Source organism: Tauraco erythrolophus, chromosome 5, assembly GCF_009769465.1.
Source record: "Tauraco erythrolophus isolate bTauEry1 chromosome 5, bTauEry1.pri, whole genome shotgun sequence".
NCBI classification, from domain to species: Eukaryota; Metazoa; Chordata; class Aves; order Musophagiformes; family Musophagidae; genus Tauraco; species Tauraco erythrolophus.
Window position 1 is genome coordinate 70,901,072 of NC_141469.1, and position 27,760 is coordinate 70,928,831.

The 27,760-nt window shown below is 40.4% G+C and overlaps 1 protein-coding gene across 1 annotated transcript in view; it reads right to left on the bottom strand.

The window, feature by feature from the left end:
• Positions 1–3,576: 3,576 nt before the first annotated feature.
• The window catches only part of FHDC1 (FH2 domain containing 1), a 31,369-nt gene continuing 7,185 nt past the window's right edge, over positions 3,577–27,760 (bottom strand). The window contains exons 2-11 of the mRNA XM_009989998.2: positions 27,220–27,281; positions 26,539–26,641; positions 17,486–17,571; positions 17,300–17,400; positions 14,549–14,619; positions 14,339–14,446; positions 13,378–13,448; positions 11,128–11,245; positions 8,612–8,776; positions 3,577–5,619 (exon numbers count right to left, since the gene is read on the bottom strand). Coding sequence (XP_009988300.2) covers positions 3,577–5,619; positions 8,612–8,776; positions 11,128–11,245; positions 13,378–13,448; positions 14,339–14,446; positions 14,549–14,619; positions 17,300–17,400; positions 17,486–17,571; positions 26,539–26,641; positions 27,220–27,281 — 2,928 coding nt within the window. The remainder of the gene's footprint in view (positions 5,620–8,611; positions 8,777–11,127; positions 11,246–13,377; positions 13,449–14,338; positions 14,447–14,548; positions 14,620–17,299; positions 17,401–17,485; positions 17,572–26,538; positions 26,642–27,219; positions 27,282–27,760) is intronic.

A 27,760-nucleotide genomic window follows, 5' to 3' on the forward strand; every position in this document is an offset into this window, starting at 1 on the left:
TGCTGCGCAGGTGGCGTGGCCCTGCCGGCACGCTCCGAGCCGGAGGCAGCAAGCCCGGCGGAGGGGTATGCAATTACAGCCGCGGTACACGAGCTCGGGTCAGCGCCGAGCTAATGCGCCGCACGCACCTCCGGCTTGGAGCTGGCTCGCGTCTGGTTTGGTCAGAGCCAACGCGTGGCTGTCTCCATCCGTCCACGCAGACATATCCTAAGATTAGAAAGATACCGATGGGTTATTTTGAATTACATAGTCCAGACTTGTACCATGTGGGAGGTGTGATGGGAACTCTTTCTGTCTGTCTTGATAATTTAATGAGCTGTTGTAATGAGGGATGCACTGAGCCCCTCATTTGTATGCAGTTCCCACATGAGATGTGAATATTAAATTCCTCTAAGTATGAATCAGCACCTCTTCCTCCCACAGCGCTTTCCCCTATCTCTCAATCTCCACCAGCTCGACAGCTCCAGGTGCCCGCATGGTCCCCTGGGCTCCTCCACTTCACCACTACCTCAACAGCCACCAAAGGAGACAGACGAGCCCCTGGCCACAGTCAGAAGCAGCGGCCATTCGGCAGAACAAAGCTGAAGAAAAGGTCTCGGTTCTTTCCTGAAAATCTACTGCAAACCGGCTAGCCCCATGGCCTCTTAGTGTTTGGGAATATTGCATGACATGGGAAATTAAACCTACAGGGCATTGCTGTCTCTGACAGCTGGTAGTTTAAATAATGAATTGGTAATTATAAACCCTTTTGAAATAAAAATGAAGTTTAAAAAACCAGAAACTTTTGAGACACACCTTTTGATGGTGAAGGGCTTTTCCCACGTAGATTCCACCAGCAGCCATCACTCAGCGCTGGCAGACAGCAGGTGCTTGCCACTCCGAACGGGGAGAGACACACTCGCCAAACAAGAAAAGTCAGGGGCTAAACAAGTTTGCAAATAGCAGCAATTCCAGTCCAAAAATCATTTCCATAGCAGAGGGGAGGAAGTGCTCCCTGAGGACAAAGAGGCTGGCTGGCTTTTGCTTTTTTCTGCTGAATAGATGTTCTTTTGTATGCAGTAAAGAAGGAAAAATAATGGGAGAATGGGATGAAATGTAAAAATTCAGAATTGCGGTGTAAAAGTCACTGCCTGCTCCTGCAAAACAGGCTATTCTTTACTTCCAAAGTCCTGGGAGTTGTAAACCAGGATTTCTCAACAAAGTGCGCTAAGCTAAAAGGCATGAAGATAGCGACAGATCCAGACTTGTTAGTGCCATGAACATTTGTCTTGGCCACAACATACGATGTGTACACGAAGTGCTGCATCTGCCATCTAATACCTTCCAGATTATACCCAAACCTGTGCACAAAGTCCTGCCTCAGGAACATTCAGAAACTGAAGTTAAATTGTGTGTCTTAGTATAAAACCAAACCTAGCCTTTTAAATGACACCCTTTCTGCTGTAAAGTCCCTCCTTTTGAGACTTTCCCACAGTCACCTACACCCAGGCTCCAGTTGCTTGAGATCTCCAGGACCAAAGCCAAAAGCGTAACAGAAAAGAGAAAGTACAAACTTCATACCCAGTAAATGGGAACTTTATTAAACTACTGAGTTACTCCGAAATGTATAAATGTTCCATTAAATACATTCAGTTTTCTTTTACAGAGATTTATAGAAATTAATTTACATGTTCCAAACACATTTAAATTATTTTTCAAGCTTGCTACCGGTAAAAGTTTTTCTTTTTTTTTTTTTTTTAAAAAAACGGAAAAAAAAGTAAGTCATCTGCTTACAGTCGACGTGCATACATACACACAGATACAAACAAGAAGGGAGATGCTTTTGTATCGAACCCACAAGGGAGGCAGTATCCAAAAAGCTTACAGGGTTTCAAGCAAAAATTCACCCTTGCCGCAAAGTGGGCTATATAAATTGTCCCTACAGGACAGACTCGAACAAGAGGCCCTGCGTAATACTTTATGGTGTTTGGGTATGATGTCTGCACCAAGATTTGCTGGTACGTGGGAAGAGCTAAAGGCCCCTTGCCAAATTCAAACCACAAAGCTAGCTGCCCCTGATACCAGCCCATGAGAAGCATCTGAGCAATTAAATGACTCGTTGTCATTGAATTATGCGCTCCCAGCACTGAGGGACAGAGCAGACAAACAGATCTACCACCAGTAAGTCAATGCCACTTGTCCGAAGAGATTTTCCTTTTCTGTTTGATTTTATTCTTAAATGAGGCTTCATTCATAATTGAATAAAAAGGCAACTGTTTAAATAAGATGCTTAGGAGAACAGCGGTCAGTTTCCCCACCTACATACATTTCTCTCAGGAAGATGCACAGCATGCTGAACAAGTTTGCCCCCATTCTCTGTACCTTAGTCTGACAGGAGTTAAAATTTGTATCTGCAGGAAAAAAGAGGTGTTTTCATTTTGTAAAAAGCTTATCAAATACTAGTTTAATTCATCCTTTAGAGTCTTTAAGCATTAAAAACCACATCTAAAGCAACCAAGGAAGTCTACAAAAACATTGTCATGCGTAAGCTCTGTGTTTCATGCTAAATATTGATGTTGACAGGAGAGGAGGAGGAGGAGGAGGAGGCGGCAGGGAAACTAATGGCTCAATCGGAGCCATTGCAACATTCAAGTAATTTGGTAGTAGATAAACCAGTGGAAACACGGAATGGTAAGAAAGTGCTCGGCACTACATCGCAGCCTTCAAGAGTTGAACTGCAAACATCCTTGATATGTATCATAAATATATGGCACTTCTGTATGACCGAAAGCTGGCAAGTTTGCTTGTGACCGAAACAAGTCAGGAGTAGTCACCATCCCAATGGTTACTCGGTGGCCCTTTCAACAGGCACAGCCGCCAGCCGTGCTATACGATGCAGCACCAGCCGTATCTACTTGTGCATGCAAGACAATGCTGCCGCATTCTTGGAGAGTAAGCCTCCTGCCCAGCAGGAAGCCTTCTCCAGACACACATACACATTCATAAAACATGCTATAAATTCTTCAGTGAGGTTAAAGACAGCCAGAAACAGCAAATGTCTTGTTTCACTATTTTTTGGCCAGTTCCCAGCCTGTCCAATTGCCAGCAATGGACTTCACAACAGGCAAAGAGAGCTCCTGAATCTGAGGAACCGAAAGTAACGGAAAGCACAATCACCTAAGTTCGTTTTCAGTACTGTTCCACAGGATTCACTCTGACATTGAATACGGAACCAACCAGCACAAAGGCTTGAGTCTTAGGGAGAATCTTATGTACACAAAAACTGGCCTCTATCCATGTTTTCTGTCACAAAGCGTTTCACCTTGTAGTTTAACTTCTGTAAAGTTTTTGGCTTTTGGTGACCTTCTGCATCACAAATATGCAAAGATTTGCTGTTACGCTCGTATTCCATCACAGTAGCTTCAAATACATTCAAATTCATAAAAAAGGATTTAGACCAGAACACAACTACTTGCCCTTTTCCAACGGCACATGATGTTGCTTATCAGCAATATTACTGTTTTAAGGAACTGCACGACACAGACGTCCAGTGCTTGAACAAGTGTTCACATTCCAAGATTCAAAAAAACCTCTCCTTTATTTCAGTAATGGCTTCAGTATTTTACCAATTGTTGTCCGGTTTGCATCTTTCAGTTTAAGAGAGGCCTTTTCCGCCGTTCCCTGCTCCTTTGGTGCAGGCTCTGCTTTAGTGCTGACAGCTTCTCCCTGTGGGGTACTTCTTCCAACAACTCTGGCACTACTTGCTCTCTTTAAGGTACACACACTGTTCTCCTTTGGACTCGGATCATCAGAGGTCGTTGCTGGCTTCACTTTGGGCAGCCTCTGGGACACAGACCTTGTGATGGTTGGAGGTCTGGACGAGCTGGATAGATCCACTTTCGCACGCTTTGAAGAAGAAGCCACTGTATTCCTCGCAAAGTTTGGGACAGCGGATGGTGTTTTGGGAATGTTAACTGTGGCAACCTTGGTGTCATCTGTAGGGGTCTGGGGTTTTACACTGGAGCGACATATCTTCATTTCGTCTGCCTTTGATTTAACATTACCCCTAACAGGTTTAGAGCTTGGCTTTTTGAGAGAGACTCTGTCCCTCTCAAAATGAGCACTGCTCGAGGTGACAGTGCCCCTTTGTAACTTCGGCTCTTCTACTGACATGCTGTGCCTGTAAGGGCTTCTCGGTAGCGTGTCTGTTGTGCCTCGGACAGAGCTGCGACGAGACAGCCGACTTTCCACTGTACTAGCTTCACGAAGTGCCGGCTTGGCTTCCGGCTTTTTCATGCTGCTCGGTGCTCTGTTGGACCGAGAAATAGGCACCACTTTCCTCATACTTTCATTCTCAGAGGCATTCAAAGTTCTTACAGGCCTGGAAGGAGCGGTGTGGCTAGGGCGAGTGCCACTGGATTTTGAGGAGCTTGGAGATCTGTCTTTTAGAGAGTTTCTCTTTGGTCCTGCTGGGTCTTTATTTTTTATGGGCTTTTCTTTAGGAAGGGTATGCTTGCTATCGGCATCATCCTTATCACTTGTGAAAGTGTGAAGAGACAGATCCTTGGCAGAAGCAGAATTCAGGTTTGACAAGAATGTTCTAGCCCTGTATTGAGCATCACTCCCAGAGGAGGTTGCTTTGCCAGCCTCACTTCTTATTTCCTTGCCTGCTGATTTAAAATCATTTCCCTCTTCAGAGTCCAACGTCAAAGAACAATCAGTTGTTGTATCTGACACGTAGAACATTGGTCCATCTTCCCTACTTCCCGAAATGCTTGTATCCATAGACATGGGGCTGCTGCTGGGCTCTGAAGCTTCACTCTTGCAACCCACTGCCTTGGCTTTATGGTCGTGGGCCTCTCTGGAACTTCTGCAAGCTGGAGGCAGGTCGTCATCAGCAGTGCTAAGGGAATGAAAACTTAGATCATCTAGAGTTTCCAAGTCCGTTCCACCAGCATCCTCTAAATATATTAGAGGTGTATCCTCTGCAGGCTTTGCTCCTTGAATATCAAACTTACGCAATCCTTTAACAAGTTCACGCTCCTCAATTGCAAGGGCCAGAGCATTTATATCTGTGGACTCCTCGCAGGACACACTGGAAGCATGTATGTTGTAGTCAGTGCTTCTCTGTGAGTAACAGGCACCAGGACCGCTTGAGCCACCGAAGTGACTGGACTGAGACGGAGGCACCTGCAGCAGGCTGCCACTTTTCACTTTGGTTTCAGACTGTTGGTGTAAGTGCAAAGTATTTAAATTGAGATCTCTCGCTTCTTTGGATTCAGACCAGGCTATGTTGGGTCTTGCTTGTCGGGTGTTTGCACGGGGAAGGCTGTTAAACTTGTTTGGATCCTCATCCTTTGAGACTTCCAGGAAACTCTGCAGCTCCCTGTCTGCAGTAATCCCCAGGGAAAGTCGAGAGCGTCTGAAACTGGGGTTTCTGTATGATGGGCTTTGAGGTCTCTGCTGCAAGAAGGGAAGAAATTCTTCAAGTCCTTTTTTAGCCAACATCTCCACATCATTTTCACTGCTGCTCCGCCCAAAGCTCCCAAGCTCTCCAGCTGCCCAGGATCGACGCTTCTCCTCCAGCTCCTTTCGTCTTTGCAGACTATGAAGCTCCTGGATTTCTCGTTCCCTGTTTTCCTGATGGGGAAAAGCATAAATATATGTCTCAGAGGGCAGTGTTCTATGCATAAGGACAAGTCAAACTCCTTTATTTTTCCCTTTATTTCTTCCCATTGAAGTTAGCTCCCACTGCTATCACCCTCCCCACAAGCCCCAATACATCCTCATGAAATCACCATGGCAACCACAGCCTGCAACCATTAATCCTATGGAGAGTAGTTCCCTGCATAACTGATGGTAGTAACACATCAGTCTGGTGAGCATAAGAAAAAGATGCACAAGTCCTTGCAGAGACCAAGAGCGTGACCTATCAAAACCAAGTAGATGTCAAGTCCAGCCAAAGCGTTCCTGCTGTAAGACGGAGAGCTTCAAGTTTCCACTAAGTTTAAAGCTGGAAGTTTTATCAGGTGAGCAAACCTCTACTTGATCATTACAGTCATATTTTAAGACAAACTTGCCTGACGAGCGCACAGTCAATGCGTTCATTCTATCACCCCTTATTACAATTGTTCCTCAGCAAGCACAGTTTCTATGGGGTGCTACTTCCCTCTGTCTTGAACATTACCAATCACAAATTTTGTGAAAAGACATTACTTAATTGCATATGAAAGCACATAGGAAAGTTCACACAATGCCTCACGATCATTACTTAGACATCAACTGACACCGCTCAAGGACCATTAATGAATGTCTCATTCTAGTTTTGGATCTCGTATTCACTCTTGGCTTCAAAAACTAGCAACTGTTGCACAGAAGTTGCCCAGGGCAGGCTGGAGATTTTGGCAGCTAGGTGGAGGGGTTTTGGTTCAGGAAGCCATAGAAAGAGGTAGTTTGTGTTTGAAAGACAACACAACAGCACCTTTTTACTAAAATCATTAGCAGTGGATTACTGCGAAGACCAACATTTTTACTGTCACCTCTAGGTTTCAGATTTAATCTAGCTGAACCTTTGGTTGAACTTTCCAGGTTATCTTCTGAAACGGAGAGCCTGGTTTTCTAGAGCCACTACAACTGTAGCAAAAGAAAGGAGAGGCTAGTCTTGACAGTATTGAAAAAGTACATAATTTTCCAGCATGTTGTTAAATCTTTTCTGAGCAATGACACACCGTTTAAAAACCCCCCACATCTTTATTTGTCTGAAGCACTGTCTAGTTTGTACTTCCCATTGTTGTGACAACAAAAGAGCTGCACAACTAGAAAAAGCCGCCTGAAAGCTTCCAGTAAACAAAAGCCTAATGCTGAAGCTCTTTTTGATGAATGGGTTAATCTACACCTCTTAAAGTGGATTTGAGACTACACTGGGCTCTGGAAGATAAGATGCACTAGAGAACTCAGAAACAGCTAAGAAAGGAAAAAGAAAAAATCTTGCATTTCAGGAAAAATGTCTATGGCAGGGAGCTTTCTTTCATGGGTATGGAATTACCGAATGAATTCTTGCCAAATGCTAAAACTCAACTTTAAATATCCCATTGTAAAGAGAAATGGTTAAAAATAGTTGTAGATATTATTACCATATTCCATATTAGAGACAGAACGCTTTAACCTCACCTGAAACATGTTTCAGGAGATTTTATTCAAATGAAAAATCTATTTTAAGCACACACAGACATGTTAAAAAATTGCAAAGAATGTTTAAACGTTTGAAATATGTGCACATGGCCATTGTGGTATGAGGCATCATTTTAGACTGCTGGCTGTGCTGTCCACACATTCATTTGTCAGAACTGCAATCTTTATTCTGAATTGTTCTGTTAATTTTGTAGGAACAGAGATTAATCCCCACAAAATACCTAGTAAGCAAATCTCAGTATTTGCAAATAAGAGACTAATTTGTCATTTTTAGAATGTACTTACTTACCACAGAGAGAAGAAGGAAGATCCCTGTTGGACCTCACAATAATAGCTATCCAACAACCACTTGTAATGTGTGACTAATAAATTAAATCCCCAAGCCCAAATAATTGAACATATATGCATGAAGTCACCTCTCACTAAAACACCTGCAATAGTTACCACCTTTTGATTTTATATATTTGTATAACATTCACACACATGCATAACTACACACTGTCTTGAGCAGTGAAGGTCAGGCAAGCTAATGGTACAACAGGCATGTTAGCTGAACGCCCTGTCTGCTTGCTACAAATCAAGAGCGCTCTCTTTTCTGAACTAAAGCTCTCCTACAAAGTGCTGTCAAATGTAGATTACATAAAGCAGAAAAATAAAGAAATGTGTGGATCCATCTAATTCATGCTATTTATAAAGGCCTAAAAAATATTTGTAACAACAAGCAGACTTTGCTGAACCAAAACTGTAACCAATGCCAATAATGCTATTTCATCTTAGTATACTTCCTGAATTATTTGGGATTGACTCAGGGTACTTTGCAAATGGTCACACTGGGGATGAGGTATCTTGGTACTGTAGGCCTGTTTCATTTCTTAAGTTTTCACCCACAGAAGGATGAGAAAGAGCAAAGCGGAATACACAAACCTTACTTTACTTGGCAAAGCGTTGTCTAGTTACGTGAAGGAGGGCAGTGCAGAGCCTGAGACAGTGCTGATTCAGGCTGGTCTGCCCATGTAATGGAGTGCCGCATCTCAAGGCTTTTCCAGTTACCTAACACTACCAGTCCAAGGTATGAACGGTGAGCACTGGTCAGGAAGTCTGTGCAATCTGTCTTGCTGCTCAGCTTAGAAACCACCAGCCTCCTCACCAAAAGGGGAGAAGGGAGCCCAGTAGACTACCCTGACACATCATCTCAATCGCCCAGTGCGCCGGCAGCAGAAGATGCAAAGCAGCAGGACTGCACATAGGGCTGGGCAGAGTGACCACTTCCCACCTGGCTTCCAGCAAGGAATGCCTACAAGAGGGCAGTTTGCTGTAGCCATTCAAGCAAATATATCAAATACCACAAGATATAAAATGTGCCTTAAACAGAAAACCCAACTTAATTCATGTAAGTCAATATCTATTTCAAATGTGTGAAAATCTCATTCAGTGCTCCTACCTTAACAGCCTTGTCGAATCTTATGCAGAAGTCCCTAAATATCTGGAAGCATTCATCCAACTTCATAGTTTCTTTGTCTTCACAGAAAAAGTCAATGAGAGCATTTCCCTCCTTTTGTAATTCTCGTTTCTGGTGTTCAAGCTCCTTTAGATGTCTTACAGCAAACTGTAGCAAAACACATATATGGAATGAACCAGACAGAAAAATTAAAGTCACAACAAGTTTTGTATATATTAGGAACTTATGAAATTCATGTTCCAACCTAGGAGCTGTTACAGAGCCCAGCAAATTAACACTTTGAAGGAGAACTACTAACAAAAGGAAAGATGTCATTTCAGTAAGGAAGGTCAGGGAAAATGGATCAACCAAAATGTAAATTCTAATGACTACGACACAAACCAGACAAAAGTTCAAAAGCCCTTGAACAAACTTAGATCTATAATTTTCAGATGAGTAAAATCAAAAACTATACTAGGATACTGATGGACCACCTGGGAGCCCCTTGGAAGCTCCACATGTCTTATTTTCCCATTCTGCCTGCAGCTTTCAAGTAAGAATAAATGGATTAATTCCTTCTCCCCACTTTTCACCCCAAAACCCATGTGAATAAATTCATGGACATACATCACAGTATCACCTGCTTCCTAAGTTGACCCTAGATCACAATAAAGATGATTTTCATACCAGAAAGGCAAGGAATCACTGGAAATATGTATATTTTTATATTTTAAGACCTCCAGAAGACATTTCCGTAAAGCAGCAGTTTGAATCATAAGTGTAGAGCTATACAGATAGGGTTGGAGCAGATTAGTGGAAAAAGATTACCACAGCGAATAAGGCTGTGGTCAGACTTTGAGCAGCAGAACTGCCTAAATCACTTTCAGCAGTTGCCCCTCTGTCTCTCCCATCTGCATCACCAGCCATTCACTCCCATCCTTGCACAATCCCAGATCTGAGACCACATGTAGCTCAAAGTAACTTGGGGAGAAAAGTTAATTTTCACACAAATCTGTACTCTGACACTGTCTAACTCATGATCACCTAAATACTTTCGCTATTGCAGCGCTGGGGTGGAAATAGCAGCTGGAGGCACTGGTGACCCTTTAAGCCAACCCTGCTGTCAGAAAGTTACTTGGCAAATTATGCCAGTAGGGTAGGAACAAATCTTACTTGTTAGTCTTAAAAAAAACAACCAATCAAAAAAATCCCCCAAAAACACCATCCAATAAAAAGCTTGACTGAAGATAAAGTGGGCAATTGATAAAAGCATAGATAAAAAATTAGTTCCTCCCACATATTTCAGGAATTTATTGGTGAGGATGAGATAATGAAAGCTGACTCTTAAATCAGCTTGGTTATCACCTGTAATTTAGAAACAAAAACCGGAAGTGTTTATGTAAGGTATGCATTTGTGAAATGATTTTTTTCCCAACATTTCTTTTGGAATGTGGCCTAAACAAGGTTGTAGTGTTACATAAAACCAGCTATTAAATTAAAAAAAATCCCAAACATGTTAGAACATAACATTAAAGAGTCTGGGTGCAATGGACAAAAGCCAATAATTCAGAGTGAATGAGGACAGGTATTTCAATCTTAACACGCCCGTTTCTTCATCAACTTCTCATCTCCTGAAAAACTGCAGGGACTATTAACTAGATTTGCAAGTTGAAAATCAGGGCGGGTTAAGTTCCAGATCAACACCTGCTTTCTTACTTTAAATAATTATCTATAGCGTGAAACAGAAAAATCATTTAATTGAAGTATAATACATATTTCTCCAGGCATCACCACGTACTCAGAAAATACCAAGAACTTTGCTTCAAAGTTAAGCGCTCTGCTTTAAAGTTAAGTGCTATGCACGTTCATGTCTATAAAGTCACTGCAGTACTAAAAAAGAAAAAGAGAACCCACCCAGAAATAATGGTATGGCTCAGAATAATATACTTTATGCTAAGGGTACATTAGTAGAGAAAAGAGTCCCTTAACCTTCCAGCTTCTAACAACATCTCTTCAGTCACCCAACAATCAGGATTCACATGCACAGCACAGCCTCAGCTAAAACTGACATGCCCTAGTCTAACATAACACACAGATACTATATGTTGATGATCTACTTGAGAATATGGTTTAATGGGGATTAGGGATGGTTGGACTCGATGATCTCTAAGGTCTTTTCCAACCTAGAAATCTATGAATCTATGAATATATTTTGGGCAGCTGTGAAGTCAAAACCAGAGACCAATCCAAATTGTCGTATATTTTAACCACTGATCTTCCTCAGTCATTTCACAGACATTAAACACACTTGCCTAACAAACTGCAGGCAATGCACACTCAATATCCCTCCCTATAAAAACACAGTCCTTCCAACGCTCTTACTGGACAAACAGCATGTAGTTGGAACACCTTTGTACAACTGATAGGGTAGACATATTAAAACAACACTTCTGTTTATTAACACGTCCACACAAATTACATTGAGCTGAGTAACACATTAACACAGAGATCCTACACACCTGGAGAAAGCTTTCCATCTGGTGAAAGAGTTTTGGGTCTCGCCGAATGCTGTCTTTAACAGATCTTGTCTTTAAGGACAGCGAGTGGAGTTCTGCTTCTACATTATCAATGGATAACCTAAAAATGGCATATAGAGAGAACATTTATCAAGGAGGAAGGAGTTGCCCACAGGTTAGCCACAATAGGCTTTAAAAAATGGATTTTTAGCATGAGGTGCAACTTGGTTATCAAACAAGACCTGTCTGTTCAGGACAACTTTCCAGAGTAGACACTGAAAGTTAAGAGAGAGATAAGCACATTTCTTCTTATTTGCAACCTGAAAAGATTCCCATGGGGTGTGGTTTCACGATTAACTCCAGCCAGTCCTACCCAACCTTACCACAAGAAAGGGTAAGGCTGCCCTGCCTCTGACCAGGTGTTCCTCTTCTCTCCCTGGTGCCTGTGCTAGCACTCATTTTCTAGATGGCCAGTCATATCTGTATACTGAAAATTAACCTAGAAAAAGGAAAAAAACAATTTGCTTCCAGATGGATCATTTGCTCGGTAGAGCTGGTTACATGACTGTTTGAGTGCTGCAGTAGCTGGCACAAAAAGGGGGTCACAAGGGACTGTCAGCCAGGACTACCGATTTTTGTAGCATTTGGCATCATGAAATAGCATGTTATGTTCTTCTTAGCAGTCACAACAATGCAGCCTACACAGTCTCAACCCAGCACTTATAACATTTCATCCTTCTACCACATACCAGCAGCAGAGCTGCTCCCATGGAGACATAACTCCACAGGAAAGAGATCTGATCTGATGTAATCTAAGCTTTATCCTGGGAGACTCACGTTCCATACAATGGGAGCTCCCACTCAAATCTCTCAGTCACTTTGAGGATAAATGCTTCTAAATCTATGGTGCTTCCTTAACAAGAGAACTGAGCTTTGCCTAGGAATTGAGGCACTACAGTTTCCAAAATGATAAAAATTAACAACTGTACGTAACTATCATGGGTGCTTTTGCAAATAAGGAAAACAGAAGACGACACAGGCTATATTTTTCTGCCTGTGAAGGAGGAAGAGGATGGCCTACAAGAAAAGTAGACAATAGAAAATGAAGAACTTAATGGTAGTTGTTTTAACATGCTCTAAATGGGAGGACTTATGAGCGACTTGTACATGACAGTTGTCTCTAATAAAGATCTTCCTCATGCCCAATGGTGAGACATGCATTTCGGTTTGTTTCATTTTCCTCTACAGAGTGCAGTCCCTGAACAGATTTCAGCATGACTTACAACAGAAGATTTTCAGCATTAACAAATGCGATCAAAGAACAAAGTGGTTAGAAAAAATATCACCAGATTTGCCTGTTCCCCTGCTGTTTGCCAGGGGGCTTGGATGCCGAGGGAAGCTACATTCCCCAGCAGGCCACATGGCAGACTCCCAAAAAGGTGTGTGGGTTGGATGGCAGAATGCCACACAGGTGGTCCCTCAAAAAATTTCTGATTAACTCCATGGCCACTCCTTTCCTCAGAAGATTTCAGAGTCCTTTGCAGACACAACTTAACCCTGAATCAGATCTAAGAGATTGGACCCATTTTACAGCTGGGAAAAGAATGTAAATAGATTGCCCAAAGCTCAAGAGTAAGGAAGTAGCAAAACTGGGAATAGAACTCCAGCATTGCTAGCTTCCAGTTTTAGGCTTTAGATCACACTATCTCACAAAAGCAAGTACAGTCGTCAAGGTACAAATCAGCTTCAGTTTAAAATTATGCAGCTAGAGACTTTAAGACGAAAACAATACAGAGTCCCAAACCCTTCAGATTTTCCATTCAAGACAGAAATGGAGAAGCAAGCGAAATATCAAAAAGCATCTAACAGGAGCCAGGTCCGGTAGCTGTACCTGGTACTAGACCTGGAAAAATATTGTAGCCTGCTCAGAGACAGATGAAAATCAGTTTAAGGATAAACAGTAACATGCTTTCATTCAGTCTCTTATAAGTAACATACATGCACATGTATTTGACAGAGACGAAACTACCAAAAACCTATGGAAATCATGTCATAAAAAACCTCATACCTGAAGGCACATTGCAGGCATACTTCTGCTAGCAAATGGAAATGAAGCCCTCAAAGCTATAGTAAACATTTGTAAGGATCTCAGGTTTTGTGCCAAGACTTCTCTGAATAAGCCTCATTGCTTCATAAACAAGAAAATTCCAAGTCACAGTCTAACCGTAAGTTCTCTGTTTTCTTTTGACTTACCTGGCAGCATCATGAACATTCCTAATTTTTTCTGAAAAGTTGAGAAGAGCAGCATCTTTCTTTTGGGCTTCCTGAAACAAACAGAACAAAACCAAAACACACACAATCCATTAACATTCCACCATCATGCCAAAATCCCTAAGTCCAGCAGTTCTAAAGCCTTTGGGAGGGCACTTAAAGGTTTCTCTCCAGCACTGTTTTTCTTCCTGTTCAGTCCTAGCACAATTGAGCAGTGGACATCCCTTAACGAAAGGCAGGGATCAGAACTAGAAACTTTAAACAACAGCTTCAGTTTTGCAGTGCACAATAATAGCTGCTTCTGCCAGTGAACACAAGTCACATGCATTAATAGGGAATGTCAGGGAAAGAACAATTTACTGATGCCCATTGTTGAAGCAGATATGATGTTTCCTGCACAAACATCAATTAATACCCCATTGTTTGCTGACTGGAAATCTGTTAAGCCAGTTTGTACGTAGATAACCAATGTCACATATGGAAGCATCGAAGTTCTCTCCCTTCTAAAACCAAGAAGTTTCAAAGTAAGGAAAATAACCTGAAAAAAGTCTGCAGCAGCTTTAAAAATACATGTCAGTCACTGAGGAAGGAAAAAAAACCCCAAAATCTACCAAAAATGCTACTCAAAAGAATCAAGAGGAAGATTGAAAGAATATGTATCAAAATAAGCCACTTTCACAGTGTAATAATTCAGGACAATAAAAGAAAAGCTACAATAAAGAAGTTAGATGAAGGCAAGCTTTTACATGATACAAAAACCTTAAGTTTTCCACAGGTTTCTGCATAGGATGACCATAGGTAAACTGGTGAATTTTGTGGCAGCAGAAGAAAGGTGAAGATTAAGATCAAAGCTGTGAAAAAGCTACTTTTTCTGAGGCACATGGCTCCTTCCACATCTTTAGCTCTACATTTGTAGCAGTTGTAGCAAATAGTTTTTCTATACCAGAGCAACAAAATGCAGCAGACTCATCCCAGGTTTGTTTGCTTTTGTGTCCGCCAGCTTGAGCAGTGATGACAGTTTAAATCCAACAGCATTTCCAGCATAACCTCCCTAAAAAGAAATGAGCAAACAGCTGAGGCATGACATCAATGGACTGCAATACTAACAAGGAAGTTTGGTCAATCAGTCTTCTCCATTTTGGATGTCACTTACCGCATTCATAATATTCCCAGCCTGAAGGACCAAGTGCAATATGGAATGCAGTTCCTCACAAGTCATTAACTCTGTAAGGAATAAGAAAATTGCTGTCTAATAATTGTTCGTTTAGAAATACACACAGTCAGTTACCAAACTCTCTTCACCTCAAGCTTCTAAAGGTGAAAAATTTTATTTTAACAGGAAATTAAAACAAACTGAAAAGGTCGTGGGAAAAAAGTGGTACTATATAATTCAAAAAAGCCACGACCACAGTTGACAAACCTCAAGTATATGTTCAGACTTTAGCTTAGCGAGTGTAGTATTTCCAAGACAACCCCCAGTAGCTCACGAAACATTTGAGGACTAATCCTGCAATGTGCAAAGTGTTTCATGCAAGTGGTTAAGTATCCTCACCACCTACTAATTTCAATGTGAGGCAAGTGTTCTGCACCTTGCAGGATCCATTTGCCATCTGTCAGGATTGGACTTTTGAACAATTATTCTTTTTTTGGGACACTTAGCCATCAGGCCTGAAAAGGTAACAGGCACTGTTTAAATTTTCCTTGCTTATCTCACTCCCACTATGAATCATCATTTTATTTCTGTATGATCACCAATTCAGAGCAGCATTTATTTTACTTCAGTCACATCAAAGATGATTTAGCACAGAGTTATATTCAGTGTGATGCAAAGAGCCACACGGAGTAAAACTGCATTTTAAAGCTTTTCCATCACAGAACCCTGTTTTGTACATGTTTCCATTTTTTTGCAAAATGCACAATAGTGCTCTATCTGAATTCATACACCTTTTCACCCAGCCACATATGAACATGAAACAATACATGTGCTTAAAAGTCACCAGGAGGGAGTAGTTTAGCAATAAGATACGGAAATTCAGAACTGTAAAGAGTTAACAAATTAGCATTACATAAGTGGCACAGCAGACCAAATAACTCCAAATCTGCAAGTTCTCATATGGCAAGAAAAATAACATGAGCTCGTTTTAATGTAAGGTACTCTATTTTACACTGATGAGCATAATAAAAAGTGGAATCCTTTTGACTGCAGTGTAAATTTAAAAACTATTGTGCTTCAAAGTTCACATTCTATAATTTACCCTGCATTTAACTGCTCAACACAATACGCTATCATTTTGGAAGCAGACAGCCCTTGTATCTTTGGATTTCAGTACTAGCAGCCTAAAAACATAGAACAACATAGAACCTTTGATTTAACAAGGTATAGGTAAGGCAGAAAGAGGAGAGAGTACAAAAGAGAATACCAAATTTCATAAGGCCAAGAGGAGAAGACAACATCTGAAGACTTTGCATAGTAAGAGCCTGCTCAGCATCACTATTAGATACATCCATTTGCAGGGTGGATGAGAATCCATCGGGCTATTTAGACCATCCTAAACTAACCCTTAGTGATTATCAGCACTAGAATTTAGGTAAATATTCTCTCAGCTTAATTACAAGGAAAGAAACATAGGAGATGGGAATAGAAAAGTAGACATAATTCCTAAACAACTTCGGGCTATCAACAAACCCTGGAGTGAAAAGACCAAAGGAAGGACAGCACATGACACAAGTGGACTGAAAACAGGGAAGCTCAGTCTGTCTGATTTGCATGACTGGCCTGATGCAGGAGCCGGAGACCAAAGCGTCTCCTCTGGAGGGAATGAATTCATCAGTTCACAGATGTCCTGGGTGAAGGACATGAAGGACAATAGGGCGCGGCTGCTTTTATGCATAACATAATCCCTCACGTATGTCTGTTGCTCGAAACACAAAGAACAATGATTTGAAAGAGATCCCAACATAAGGACAAACTCAGACCTCAGTCTAAGCTAAGGCACATTTTTCTGAGTCGAAAAGGCCCAGTTCAATCCCCACTGGTGGGAAAAACATACCAGGCTTTTCTCCTTTTCCTTTCACTAAAAATGACTATCCTAGGCACTGGCGCTCACAGCTGAATGTTTTTACTACTGTGCCTTTTTGTACCACTAGAAGTAGTCTAAACAGTGCTTTAGTAGCCTGTCAAAAGAACAGCCAGCATGAAATGGGAATTTCATATTGAGGGACAGGACAAATAGGCACTCAAGGCATTTGAAAAGGTCAGCATTAATGTTTAAATGAAACCAGGAAATGAACTATTTCCCTGCAGAGTAGGAGACACCACATTACTTTCTAAATAACCAGCTGCACCATTTCAAAACTTGTGGAATGTAGAGAACATGCAGAGAACAAAAGAGAAACAGAGAACAAAACTAGAAAACCAAGGAATAGCAACAGTATTAAGTCTCTACAATAAAAGATCTAAGCCCATCAATACTGCCACTTCAAAAGGCAATGGCATATGGAGAAATTTGGAAACTATATACAGTGATCTTCTCTGAAAGAGTGAGCAGAAAGCTGCAGCAACTGCATTCAGTCAGAGAGACTGCAATGCATGGATAAGCAAACTGTACTCCAAAGACAATTTATCCTAATTTGGCCATGGACACCTTTGCTTCTGTCAGTTTCGGATACACTGCTTGTAGGCTTTGGTCATGAACTCCATTGCTAGTGTGTCCAAAGTCTCCAGATTTTTGATTTTGGAAGCAAAGATTCAGCAGGTACACCCTGATGGCATTTGTCAGCGAAGAGTTAGCTTCCTTTCAATAGCTAAGGTACCTGAAATTCAAGCTCTACTCTTCATAATGCAGACTAATTAACATGCTTACAAAAACAAGAGCATTACGCATGTCCCAACATGCTTAATTACCTTTTGTTGCCCGTCTTATAATTTTCATGTCATCCTGCAGAGAAGCACAGGAGGGTGAGAACTCCCTCTCTAACACCATGGCTTCAATCCTAAGAGCATAGCTGGAGCACACAAACAAACAGGTTTAGAACTGACAGCCAAAAAAGAACATTTATCATGAACAGAATAAACCTACTATCTCCTTACTTTGGCACCTGGATTAGTAAATACATGAAGGAATCAGCTTGAGACAGTTTTGATACATCTCCATCAAAGGCTTTTAATTTCTTTACCTAGAAAAGAGAAAAAAACACTAGCAAAGAATTTTATCAAAGATCAAGATTAACTTGATTTTGGAAGGAAACATTGTGAAAAGCAGTAAATTTAACACGAGGCATTAGAGAGTCCACTCAGTGACTGACTGAATGGCTTCACTGTCCAAGCTCCTGTAATTTACACACACCCCAATCAGAAAAAAAAATAAAACCAGTAACATCACTTCGCCCCAAATCCAAGCTACACAGTCCAGCGGAAAAAATATGATGCCATTGTTCTGATTGGTGATTCCGATTTCTGATTCATCGTTCTGATTTCTCACCAATGATTGCTTTCATCACTATGTTTAGGACACCGCTGTTCAGTTTCCTCAGGAGAACTGGCTCTTTTCTTTCCGACTGGTCCATTTGCTGTTCTCTAGTTGAATTCTTGTTCTCCTTAAGCGATGATTTGAAAAATTATAATCGACTCTTCCACAACTGTGTTATATGCTTGGGCATCACTTGAAGGTAACTGCCTTCAGCAATTCCAGCACAGGACTGCCTAGACCTCTTTAGCACAATGCAGCTAAGGTTTAAGTTACAGGTTTTTTTACAGATACTTACTTCAACCGTTTCCTCTAAAACTCTCTCAAGGGCTAAACTTCATGCTCTTGAGATTGTATTTTTTTCACTCATATGAAGTATGTTAAAGACAAATGCAATCTTGCAAAGTAAGTTATTTGTTATCAGTACTGTGAGAACACCATTTACATGCAAAGGAAACATCACTGCATTAATTTTGTCGATCTTCCTTCCCAGCTCCACCAAAATCCATATATTTGCATGATCTGGAAGCCACTGATCTGCCCACATACTTACTATTTGTTTATACAGAAGAACTGGAAAATACATGCACATATGTTTAAGAGTAACTGGAATTTCTTCCACATTTTCCAACACATCAACTGTGTCCAAAAGCAGAGCTTACTCTCAATTACACTACTTCTTCATTCAACCAACAAGTTCACACCCAGTATAAGTTGCACATTTCACTGATTTACACACTAGCCCATCATCCTTCCTTTTTACAACCTTACACTTAAAGTCCATTCATAACCACACTTAAACAGATGGTTTTAGCAAGCATATTAAGCTATCCTGAAGAGAGGCACACTACATCAGTGCATCAACAGTTTTCAGGTTGCCAAAATTTAGCAAGATATCCACAGTTTTTTTTAAAGCATCAGGCTTCAAATTACTCTTAAGAAATGACACGTAAGTCATTTTTCTGCTTTCACAGTTAAAAAAAAAAAAGGTAACTGATTTGTAGTGGAAGACAATATATGCTATGCTAAAGCAGGGATTTAAAATAAATTCTGAACTAGCAGAAGAAAAGGATTCTTTTAACAGCTTTGTTCTGCTTTATTCCCATTCATTTTGCATACCATAAAAAAATAGAAATGTTGAGAGCACATGACGAAAATCAGAAATTACAAACCAAACCCAGAATAGAAAAAACTGCCTTTTCGATTTTTTTTAAAAAAAACCAAACACTCAAAACCAAACACCCAACAAAAACTTATCACCAAGAAAGAGAATTCTAATCAAAAGCAATTTTTAATCAGGCTATCTAACGCCATTTCCTAACACCACCACCCCTCTCCATTTAACTCAAGACACTCAGACAAAAGTTGCTTCTAAAGATAAACAGCATAGTCATCTTTTCTGAGGCCAGAGAAAACTCCTAATTTACAGAGTCAATCAAGAAGTTTGCCAACAAAACCCAGGAAAGACCAGACTTGACATTCCTGATATTTCTAAGGTGTTAAAGAAGCAAGAAACAAAACCAAAATAAACACTTTTTCCTACATCACAAAGTGGGGGTGGGTGACATCTACTATCTCAGTTAGTCTTTGCAGGTATTCTTTAACCTAGCTTCCAAAAAATGGTGGTCTGCAACCTAAACAACAAAAATTGCAAATTCTCCAAACTCATTTTAGTATGTTGCAAATATCAAAGTTTGCCAGGATAAAAGGATACAGGCATTCAGATTTTCAGGGGGAAGAGGGGAGGAGAAGGAAAGCAGCCCACCAAAAAAATCCCATCCCAAATCACCAAAATCAAGATTATATAAACCACAGGCAATTATAGGAAGATCCAATTTTAAGATTTAAATGCACAAAAAGAAAAGAACAAGAGATTCTGAAATACTCACAGGAATATTAACTTATTCATGCTACCTGTACTATATTTAAATATACTTTTGACAGTAAGTAGCAATCAATGTTATCTATATAGAATGTTAATGCTGCAATGTGAATTTTGTTTCTCAAGTGTTGAACTTTTCAAAGCATTTTACAGACATTGGATTAAATCCTCTTTCTTCTACTCTATTATATTAGGAAAAATGCCTGGAGTACAAGGGAGTACTGAATTCTAAAATTCATCCAGAGGAGGAACTTTCCTATACATGCACAACAGAAGACATTGATGAGGCTGCCTTCTGATAGGTAGGATGGGGTGTGGATGTCACAATACAAAAAACTTCGGGCAGTAGTCAACTCAAGACAGTCTGTGTAATCAGCCTTAAAATAAAGATGTGCTCACCACCCATTTACACTCCTTCCAAGCCATCTTAACCCCCACTGGTTTTGCCTTTGTCCAAAACAACCTTTGTAAGAAGAGGCAAAGAAGCTCACCTGACAAGCCCAAAACCCAGGCAAGGTGGAGGATAGTGACCCTTTCCACAAACAGACAAAACAGAAATGTGAAAGAGTTATAAGGTCCTTTTCATCCTGGAATTCAGCACAGCATAGCCTGTTCACAGGATAGCCTGGTTCTCCATACATGTCTAAGTTTTCGAAACAGGAGACTAAATCCTCTGTTAACTCGGCCTTAAAACAATAAATAGTATGGGGAATAGCTAAGGTAAAGTTAGGACAACAATTTATTTTATCTTCCCTCTTTATTACAAATTTCATAATTGAAAAAGACCAGTTATCTCGCCATGAAGCAGGGGTAAAAAAAAAAACATGTTATTTGACTTAATTGACATTACCTATAAACTAAAAGAACAGCTTCTGAATCCTAAAGCTAAAAATTACTGTAACACACTTTGGATGGCTGCTCCTACATGTTCCAAGGGAGGCTACTCAAAAGCCCATGGGATTGGCCTCTTTTCTCTGCGGCCATGTTGTCCAAGTCTTCCCAATGAGAACTGAGATTCTCTGATGGCTCCTAGAAGTGGAGGTCAAACTCAAATACCAAATGCAGCCAGGAACTACAAAGAAACTATGGTGACTGACAACAATGTTCACTATTAATCATGTTAACAGATACAGTAGATAGATTTATAATCAGTCTGAGAACACAAAAGAGCTAAAAAAACATGGTTTATTTTAAGATCACAATGAACAACTCTGAGTTCTGGCCTTGATCTCCTCTCTTCAAGCACAACAACATCTTTTTGCAACAGTATACAGCCATGTACCAAGACATGACAGTGTAATGTATACATGCAAAAGAGCATAATTACATGTATTCTCAGTTCTGTATTACTCAAATTGGACACAGAGTTACTGATTTAATTTTTCATTATATTTGTATACAGAATATGCATTTGCACTGTACAAGCAGCCCATGCACACTACATCAGATTTTAGATACACAAGGTTCTCACATATGTAATTTGCTTCATTTTAGAAACAGTTATGAAAGAGCCTGATCTTTGATTTGATTTGTGAACAATTGGAGTAGGTACATCTATTGCAAGCATCTCGTTATTTCTCACAGATAGGTAAGCTACTGCATTCCTGTCACTCAAGTTTTCAGTCATTTTTGAGCTACCAGGAGCACTTATTTACAATTATTGGGATTTTACTTCATGGCGTAAAACAGTTATGTTGCACTCCTATGTGGGATCCTTGAAGAGTATAAATCAGTAAACCACTCATCCTCATATATGCTTGTAACTAAGTATTTCCCCACATTCTGATCAAATAAGTCAAAAATTCCTCATGTTACAAATAAATATGTAAAGCCAAGTACAATAGTCCAGAGGAGGAAACATTTTCTGGGTTCTCTTTAACATTTTCATATAATTACAAACATTCAGGGCACTAAAGAAAAACAGAGTTAAAAAATACCAAAACCCCAAAAGGCATCACAGTGGAATCCAACTACAAGGGCACATGGGAAAGCAGCTGATGTATTAGGTGGAGAGGCACCATGGGGCACATGCCTGGGCTGTGGCAAACCTCTATCAGCAAATGATAAAAAGGAGAAAAACCTGCAGCTATCATAAGGGACAAAAAAGGAAGCAGGAGATGAAAGCTACGAAGGATGGCCAGCACTGGCTGAGGAAAAGAGGGGGCAGTTAACGACACAGACATGGTTTGAACAGGGTCTAGCTGACAGACAGAAACAATTCCAGTAAAGCAGGTGACAGATGACTAGGGTTTTAAAACAGAGTATATGAGCAAAGGACAGGCTTGAGATATTACAAAGGATGCTCAGACATTGTGTTGATAACCTGGGTGTGCATGTGTGTGGGTGAGCTGATTATCAGTATGATATGCTCTCTTCTGTATATATTTAAAGTACAAATTCTGGCTATTCTAGCTCATTAAACACTGGACTCTCTCAGCTTTTACCAGTCTGGGCCTGCTGAAGAGTGCAATGATACGCACATAAAAGCACCTAAAAGCTTCTCCTCTGCTTTGGTCAGGATGCCAGTAAATGATAGCTGTCAGCCATTTTAACAGGATACTGTTAAGAAACAGCTAGGAATCTTTTTAGAAGTGATACAGCAGAGAAGGCCTTTGCTTCAGCCAAGAAAATTTGTGTAAGCATGAGCATGAGCTGCAAAAGGGATGAAGCAGAGGAGATTCCAAATAGGCATTTCTTCCTCTTACAAACTGGTTACCACAGCGAGGTACAAACAGCAGGACTTCTAGCAATGCTTACACAAAATCAGTCATCATCTCTTACTTGTTAATGTGTTGAGAATTTTTATACCTTTTCTTGGTCTTTTTTTTTTTTGTTATAACCACTGTATGATGTCCACAGCACTGAACAAAACATTGAGTGGAACCTTGCACGTAGCTCTAAGTTTGCTAGCTTCAAGAACTTGTGAAGTTTTTCAACTTAAACATTTGAAAATACCCAAACGTTTTCAGTTTGATGAAAGACTTCACAGCAGTGCCAATATTTCAATAATCATCTTATTCAGTTCGACAAAAATATTCAAAGAGACAGATTTGCCATTTATACACAAAAATCCCAACAGCTATCACAGCTGTTGGGATTTTTCATAGAAAATTACTAGTACTGACACCTATTTCTGCATATAAACAGAGTTGCCACATTACAATAGTGCAAAAAGAAAGAATAATTTTAAACACAACAGATGTTAATTGTATTTGTTAGTCCGAAAACTTAGCCTCCATTGTCAAAAAACTGTTACCTCTTGAAGATCATAGAATCATAGAATGGTTTGGGTTGGAAGGGACCTCAAAGATCATCTAGTTCCAACCCCCCTGCCATGGGCAGGGAAACCCTCCACTACACCAGGTTGCCCAAAGCCTCATCCAACCTGGCCTTGAACACTTCCAGGGATGCAGCATCTACAACTTCCCTGAACAATCTGTTCCAGTGCCTCACCACCCTCAGAGTGAAAAATTTCTTCCTTATATCTAATCTAAATCTGCCCTCTTTCAGTTTAAGGCCATTTCCCTTTTAAAGCATTAAAGATGCTGGAACATGTATCAGGTGCCTGAGACAATATGGACTGAAATGATGTAAAATGTCACACACGTCAAATCGGTGACCAAGGGAACATTGAGGTAATGTGACTATATATATCACAGCGCTCCTAGATAAGATAAGATTAGAGTATACAGTCAGTGTTTATTGACACTAGATAAACTGTAAAAGATGTTGGCAAAAAAGAAGAAACGTGACAGTTCGGAGTTGCCCTTTCTACAGCCATGACCAGGAATGGTGTTCCTCTCTCTCTCCTTTCACTTTTACAGACTAAGTATTTATGGTACCATACAAAAGAAAAAGTAGAAGACATCTCCAAACACAGTTATTGGGGTGGAGCACACGCCCGGCAGGGGGTATGTGGCTCTCATTCCAAACTCCAAGAGAGCTGTGCTACTAGTAGGGAAATGTGACTGTAAATAGCTGAGCTGCTGAAAAGAAGAGTATACAAAGGGGAACTGCAGAAGCCCACCCACGGTTATAACAGTTAGCACTGGTAACCGAGTAACAACTAATCATTTAGGATCCTACTGCTGAAGTCTCTGCTCAGAGTAATTCTCAAACCCTGCAACATCAAAACAAGTCTTTGGAAGAATGGGAAGTATCTAAGGGTAGTCCCAGGTAACCCCTGCTGAGGTCAGGCTCAACATTCTGCAGGGACAGGCCAATGAGATGACACCTTACCAAAGCTACCTCATGTGATACAACCACCAGATGAAAAAGAAGTCGGAGGCTATTAAATAGAATAGGGAACAGCAGAACAAGGAACACCTCTTCATCTGATTATCTCCAGTGATTTTGGAGGATTGTGGGGAGGGACTGCATAGTTCTGATGGCTTCCCCTTAGCAAACAACGAACCAGTATTCCAGAAGATGGGTATTCTGACTAGGAGGCAGACCATAAACACGGAGGCATACAAGGAGAACAATGAACATACATTTAGGGGAAAAAAATGCTGAGAAAGACAAACAATAAAAGCTCTGAGGCTCCTAAAGAGAACAAATTTTTTAACTGACTACACTAAAATTTTAGGAGCCACAGCAGTAAATGAGTTATTGGACCCACTTATTCTTTGAACACTTGAAGCGTGAGGACATGAAGGCACGGAAACATTTTTCCATGCCAGCAGAAGCATCAGTCCTTCACACTCAGGATCTTCTCCCTGTCCTGTGCCCCCACTCCAGCTCTTGCTCTGGTGCTTCCCAGGAAGTGGGGAAACTTTCTAAGTAGTGAAACAATCACAGGGAGAATAACAAAGGGAAAGGGGGTCTTTACTTTTCCTGATGTTGAGCAACGAGATCTCTGAAGCATGGAACTAATTAAATACATACAAACACCTGCAAGCTGGGGACAAGCCCCTTTCCAGCTTTCTCTTGGAAATACCAACAAATACAATGACTAACACACCTTAATTTCTAACACACCTCTGCATCATAATGTCTTTTTTGTTAATTTCTCAATTGCTTTCTTAAAAGCACTTCTTCAGTGCTCTGGCCCAATTATCTTGAGGGGCAGGCCTGTTGTCAAATCATCTACTAGGAAATAAACATACTTTTTCACTCTTAGCAGCACCTACTGGATATCTAAAGTATCTAGCTGAGTATTGCAGACCATCTCCTGTGGATGCAGAAACCACACATCACCTACCCATAGTTAGCAGTAGGGCACGTTTTCACTACTGTCATGCACCAAAAGATAAAATTCAACAACCTAGATTACAATTCTAGTGGAATTATAACATTTATACCACATAGGAGTATGCTATTTGAAACATTTTCTACTTGTGGTAAAATAACAACCAAGATCTACATCAGAAAGAGGAGAAGAAGAAAAAATACCTTTCTTTCAGTCTAATCTGCTGACTATATACAACGTTAACTAGAAGTAGTCACTTTCTTTTAAGTTAGTACTTCACGGTTCTCCTCTGACTCTCAGAAGAAGGAGATACATTCCATGTAAATACAGGAATATATACTGAAATTCAAACAAAGAAGGAAGGGGGAATAGTTCTGAGCACCCAGAACTACTGTCACCTCTTTTTTTCAGAGTAATTACGTTTCAACTTGTTGATATTCCCCAATCCTAAAAAATACACTAAGTATAATAACATAACATAGTTTTTAGAAGATTGCCTGCAAAAGCAGCCCAATTTAGGGTTATATATTTGACAGCAAAATTATACAACTGGATCTGAGATTTGCTGCTGCACAGAGGAAACAGAGTGCTTTGACAGTATGACCTTGAAGTGGTAAAGTATGCCAGTTGAAGTTGATCTATATGTGGACGTTAACTAGCAATTTCCCAGGTTTCAGCCATGGCTTTGATGTGAAGCACTCAAGCAGTTCTAATGTTAATTTTGTCAAGTCTGTGGTATATATTTCTCTCAAGTACATACAAATGGGTCAGTGCAAATACCTGAGCAGACAAGGAACTGTGCATCATTAAGCAGGGCTCCCAGGTCAGTCAATGAAGCTTCACTCAGCTTTAATCATGCGAATGGACTTGAAGGTTGGGACTGGGAGGGGAGAAAGCAGCACCTGCATGTTGGTCATATGGTGAGCACTGGGACATGGCAGAAGGTGCTGCTGATCACTCTGTGCCTTCCAACACATCTCCTTTGTAGCATTAAGCCATGTTAGCAAATTCTGTGGGTGCTGCACAGCAGAATAGCCTTTCTGCCTTGTTGGAACCCAATGGCGCAGGCCCAGGAGCAGACAGATCCCAGACACACCAAGCAGCTAGCAAACCAGAAAGGAGAAGAAACAGTAGCACAGGGCTACCAATATTCAACTTGCAGGCACTGCAATGTGAAAGCATGAGGCAGGTGCCAAAGAAGTGAAACTTAAATTTGTTTATATTAGGATATACTTTGATTCTCAGTTTTCTGACCCGCCAGAGGAGAGTTATCTACACTGCAAGCAGAAGGGTTCCAGGTCTTGGTAAAATGTTTATGGGACAAAAGGGACATCATAATGGCCATCAGAGAAACAAAAATACCTTATCATTACCTTAATTAAGAAGCACCTTAAAAGCAGGTAAAATTATGTGATGTGAAGGGAACGACAACACTGTAACCTCAATACCACATGTCAAATGAAGATGAAACCTTTGCATCCAGTGGTTTCCTATTCCCTGACCTCAGAAAGGCTTTGAGATTCCTCTTTTACAGATCTTGATGCTGGAATCCCAGGCAGTAGAACTCTACAAAAAAGTAAGTTCCATGTAAAACCATTATTTACCTCCTCTGCTTCTGGTAATAATTTAAGAAATTCATGCAGCAGTTCAGAACCATAGGGCTCACTTCTTCCATGATAAATATCTTCAATGATGGATTCAGCAGACCTTGAAAAAAAACAATCGAGCATACACATTTCTAACACTTGCAGGGCGAATAGTTGCATAAATTGAAAAAAAAAAACATGCCTGGGCTACTCAAAGGAGTTAGAATGAGGTTATGTATCAGTGCCCACAGCAGGACTGTTCTAACACTTTCAGTGATGCCTTTACTGAAGGACAACATTATCAGTGAAAAAAGATAGCATTGAATCCACTTGCTCTCAAAAAAAAAATCCTCACCTCACCCCTCTGTATTAATTCTTTATAAAGACAGACAGACAATGAAAAGCAGCTCTCATGAAGTATTATACGAGATATAAGGGTTTCCCTTTACTATATCTGAAAACTCACTTCAACTGGTTTAACAGTAGTGAACTCTGAATGTTTACTGCTAAGTCATAATGGCACTCAAAACTAAACATATTAGAACACAAATTATGAAATGTAGTTACTTATGACAAGCTTGTACAGAACTGTAAAATCCACAAGGAACAGAGCACAACATACACTACATTTGATGAGAACTACAAAGAATTTCATACATCTGTAGCTTGCACCAGCTGCATGGAAAAATCAAATCTTACTTTTTGAACTGTTTGAGAAATATCCCAATGTTCATACTTCTTTTTGCATCCAAAATGGAAACCTGAGAGAGAAAACAAGAGAGATTAATCTACTAATACCTAACAAAACAGCATATCATGCAGATACCATTCCTAAAATTGCTACAGATAATTGTTTGCAGTTGCCACCAAATCATGAGTCAAATGACTACACTGTCAATTCTTATCAACAAAGATCACATATTACAGAACTAGTTTTCACCAGGCAAGTATGCAGCACACTCACAACACCTTTTTCCAAGTGAAACAAAAAAACCCATAGCAACATTTATAGAAGGAAGGAATCAAGAGAAGTTCTATTGCATTACAAAGTAAAAACATTCTCCTTGCTTATTTCGTAACGTTGCATCTGCAACACACTGCTTGTCAAGTAATATGTTGTATGACACTCAGAGGCCCCACGCTTGGTACGCACCACGCTTCGAAACGCGTGTATTTCAGAGGTCGTGTAATGAACGTGAGGATGGACTTTCCAAGCAGAGGCCAGTAAGCGCTACTGATT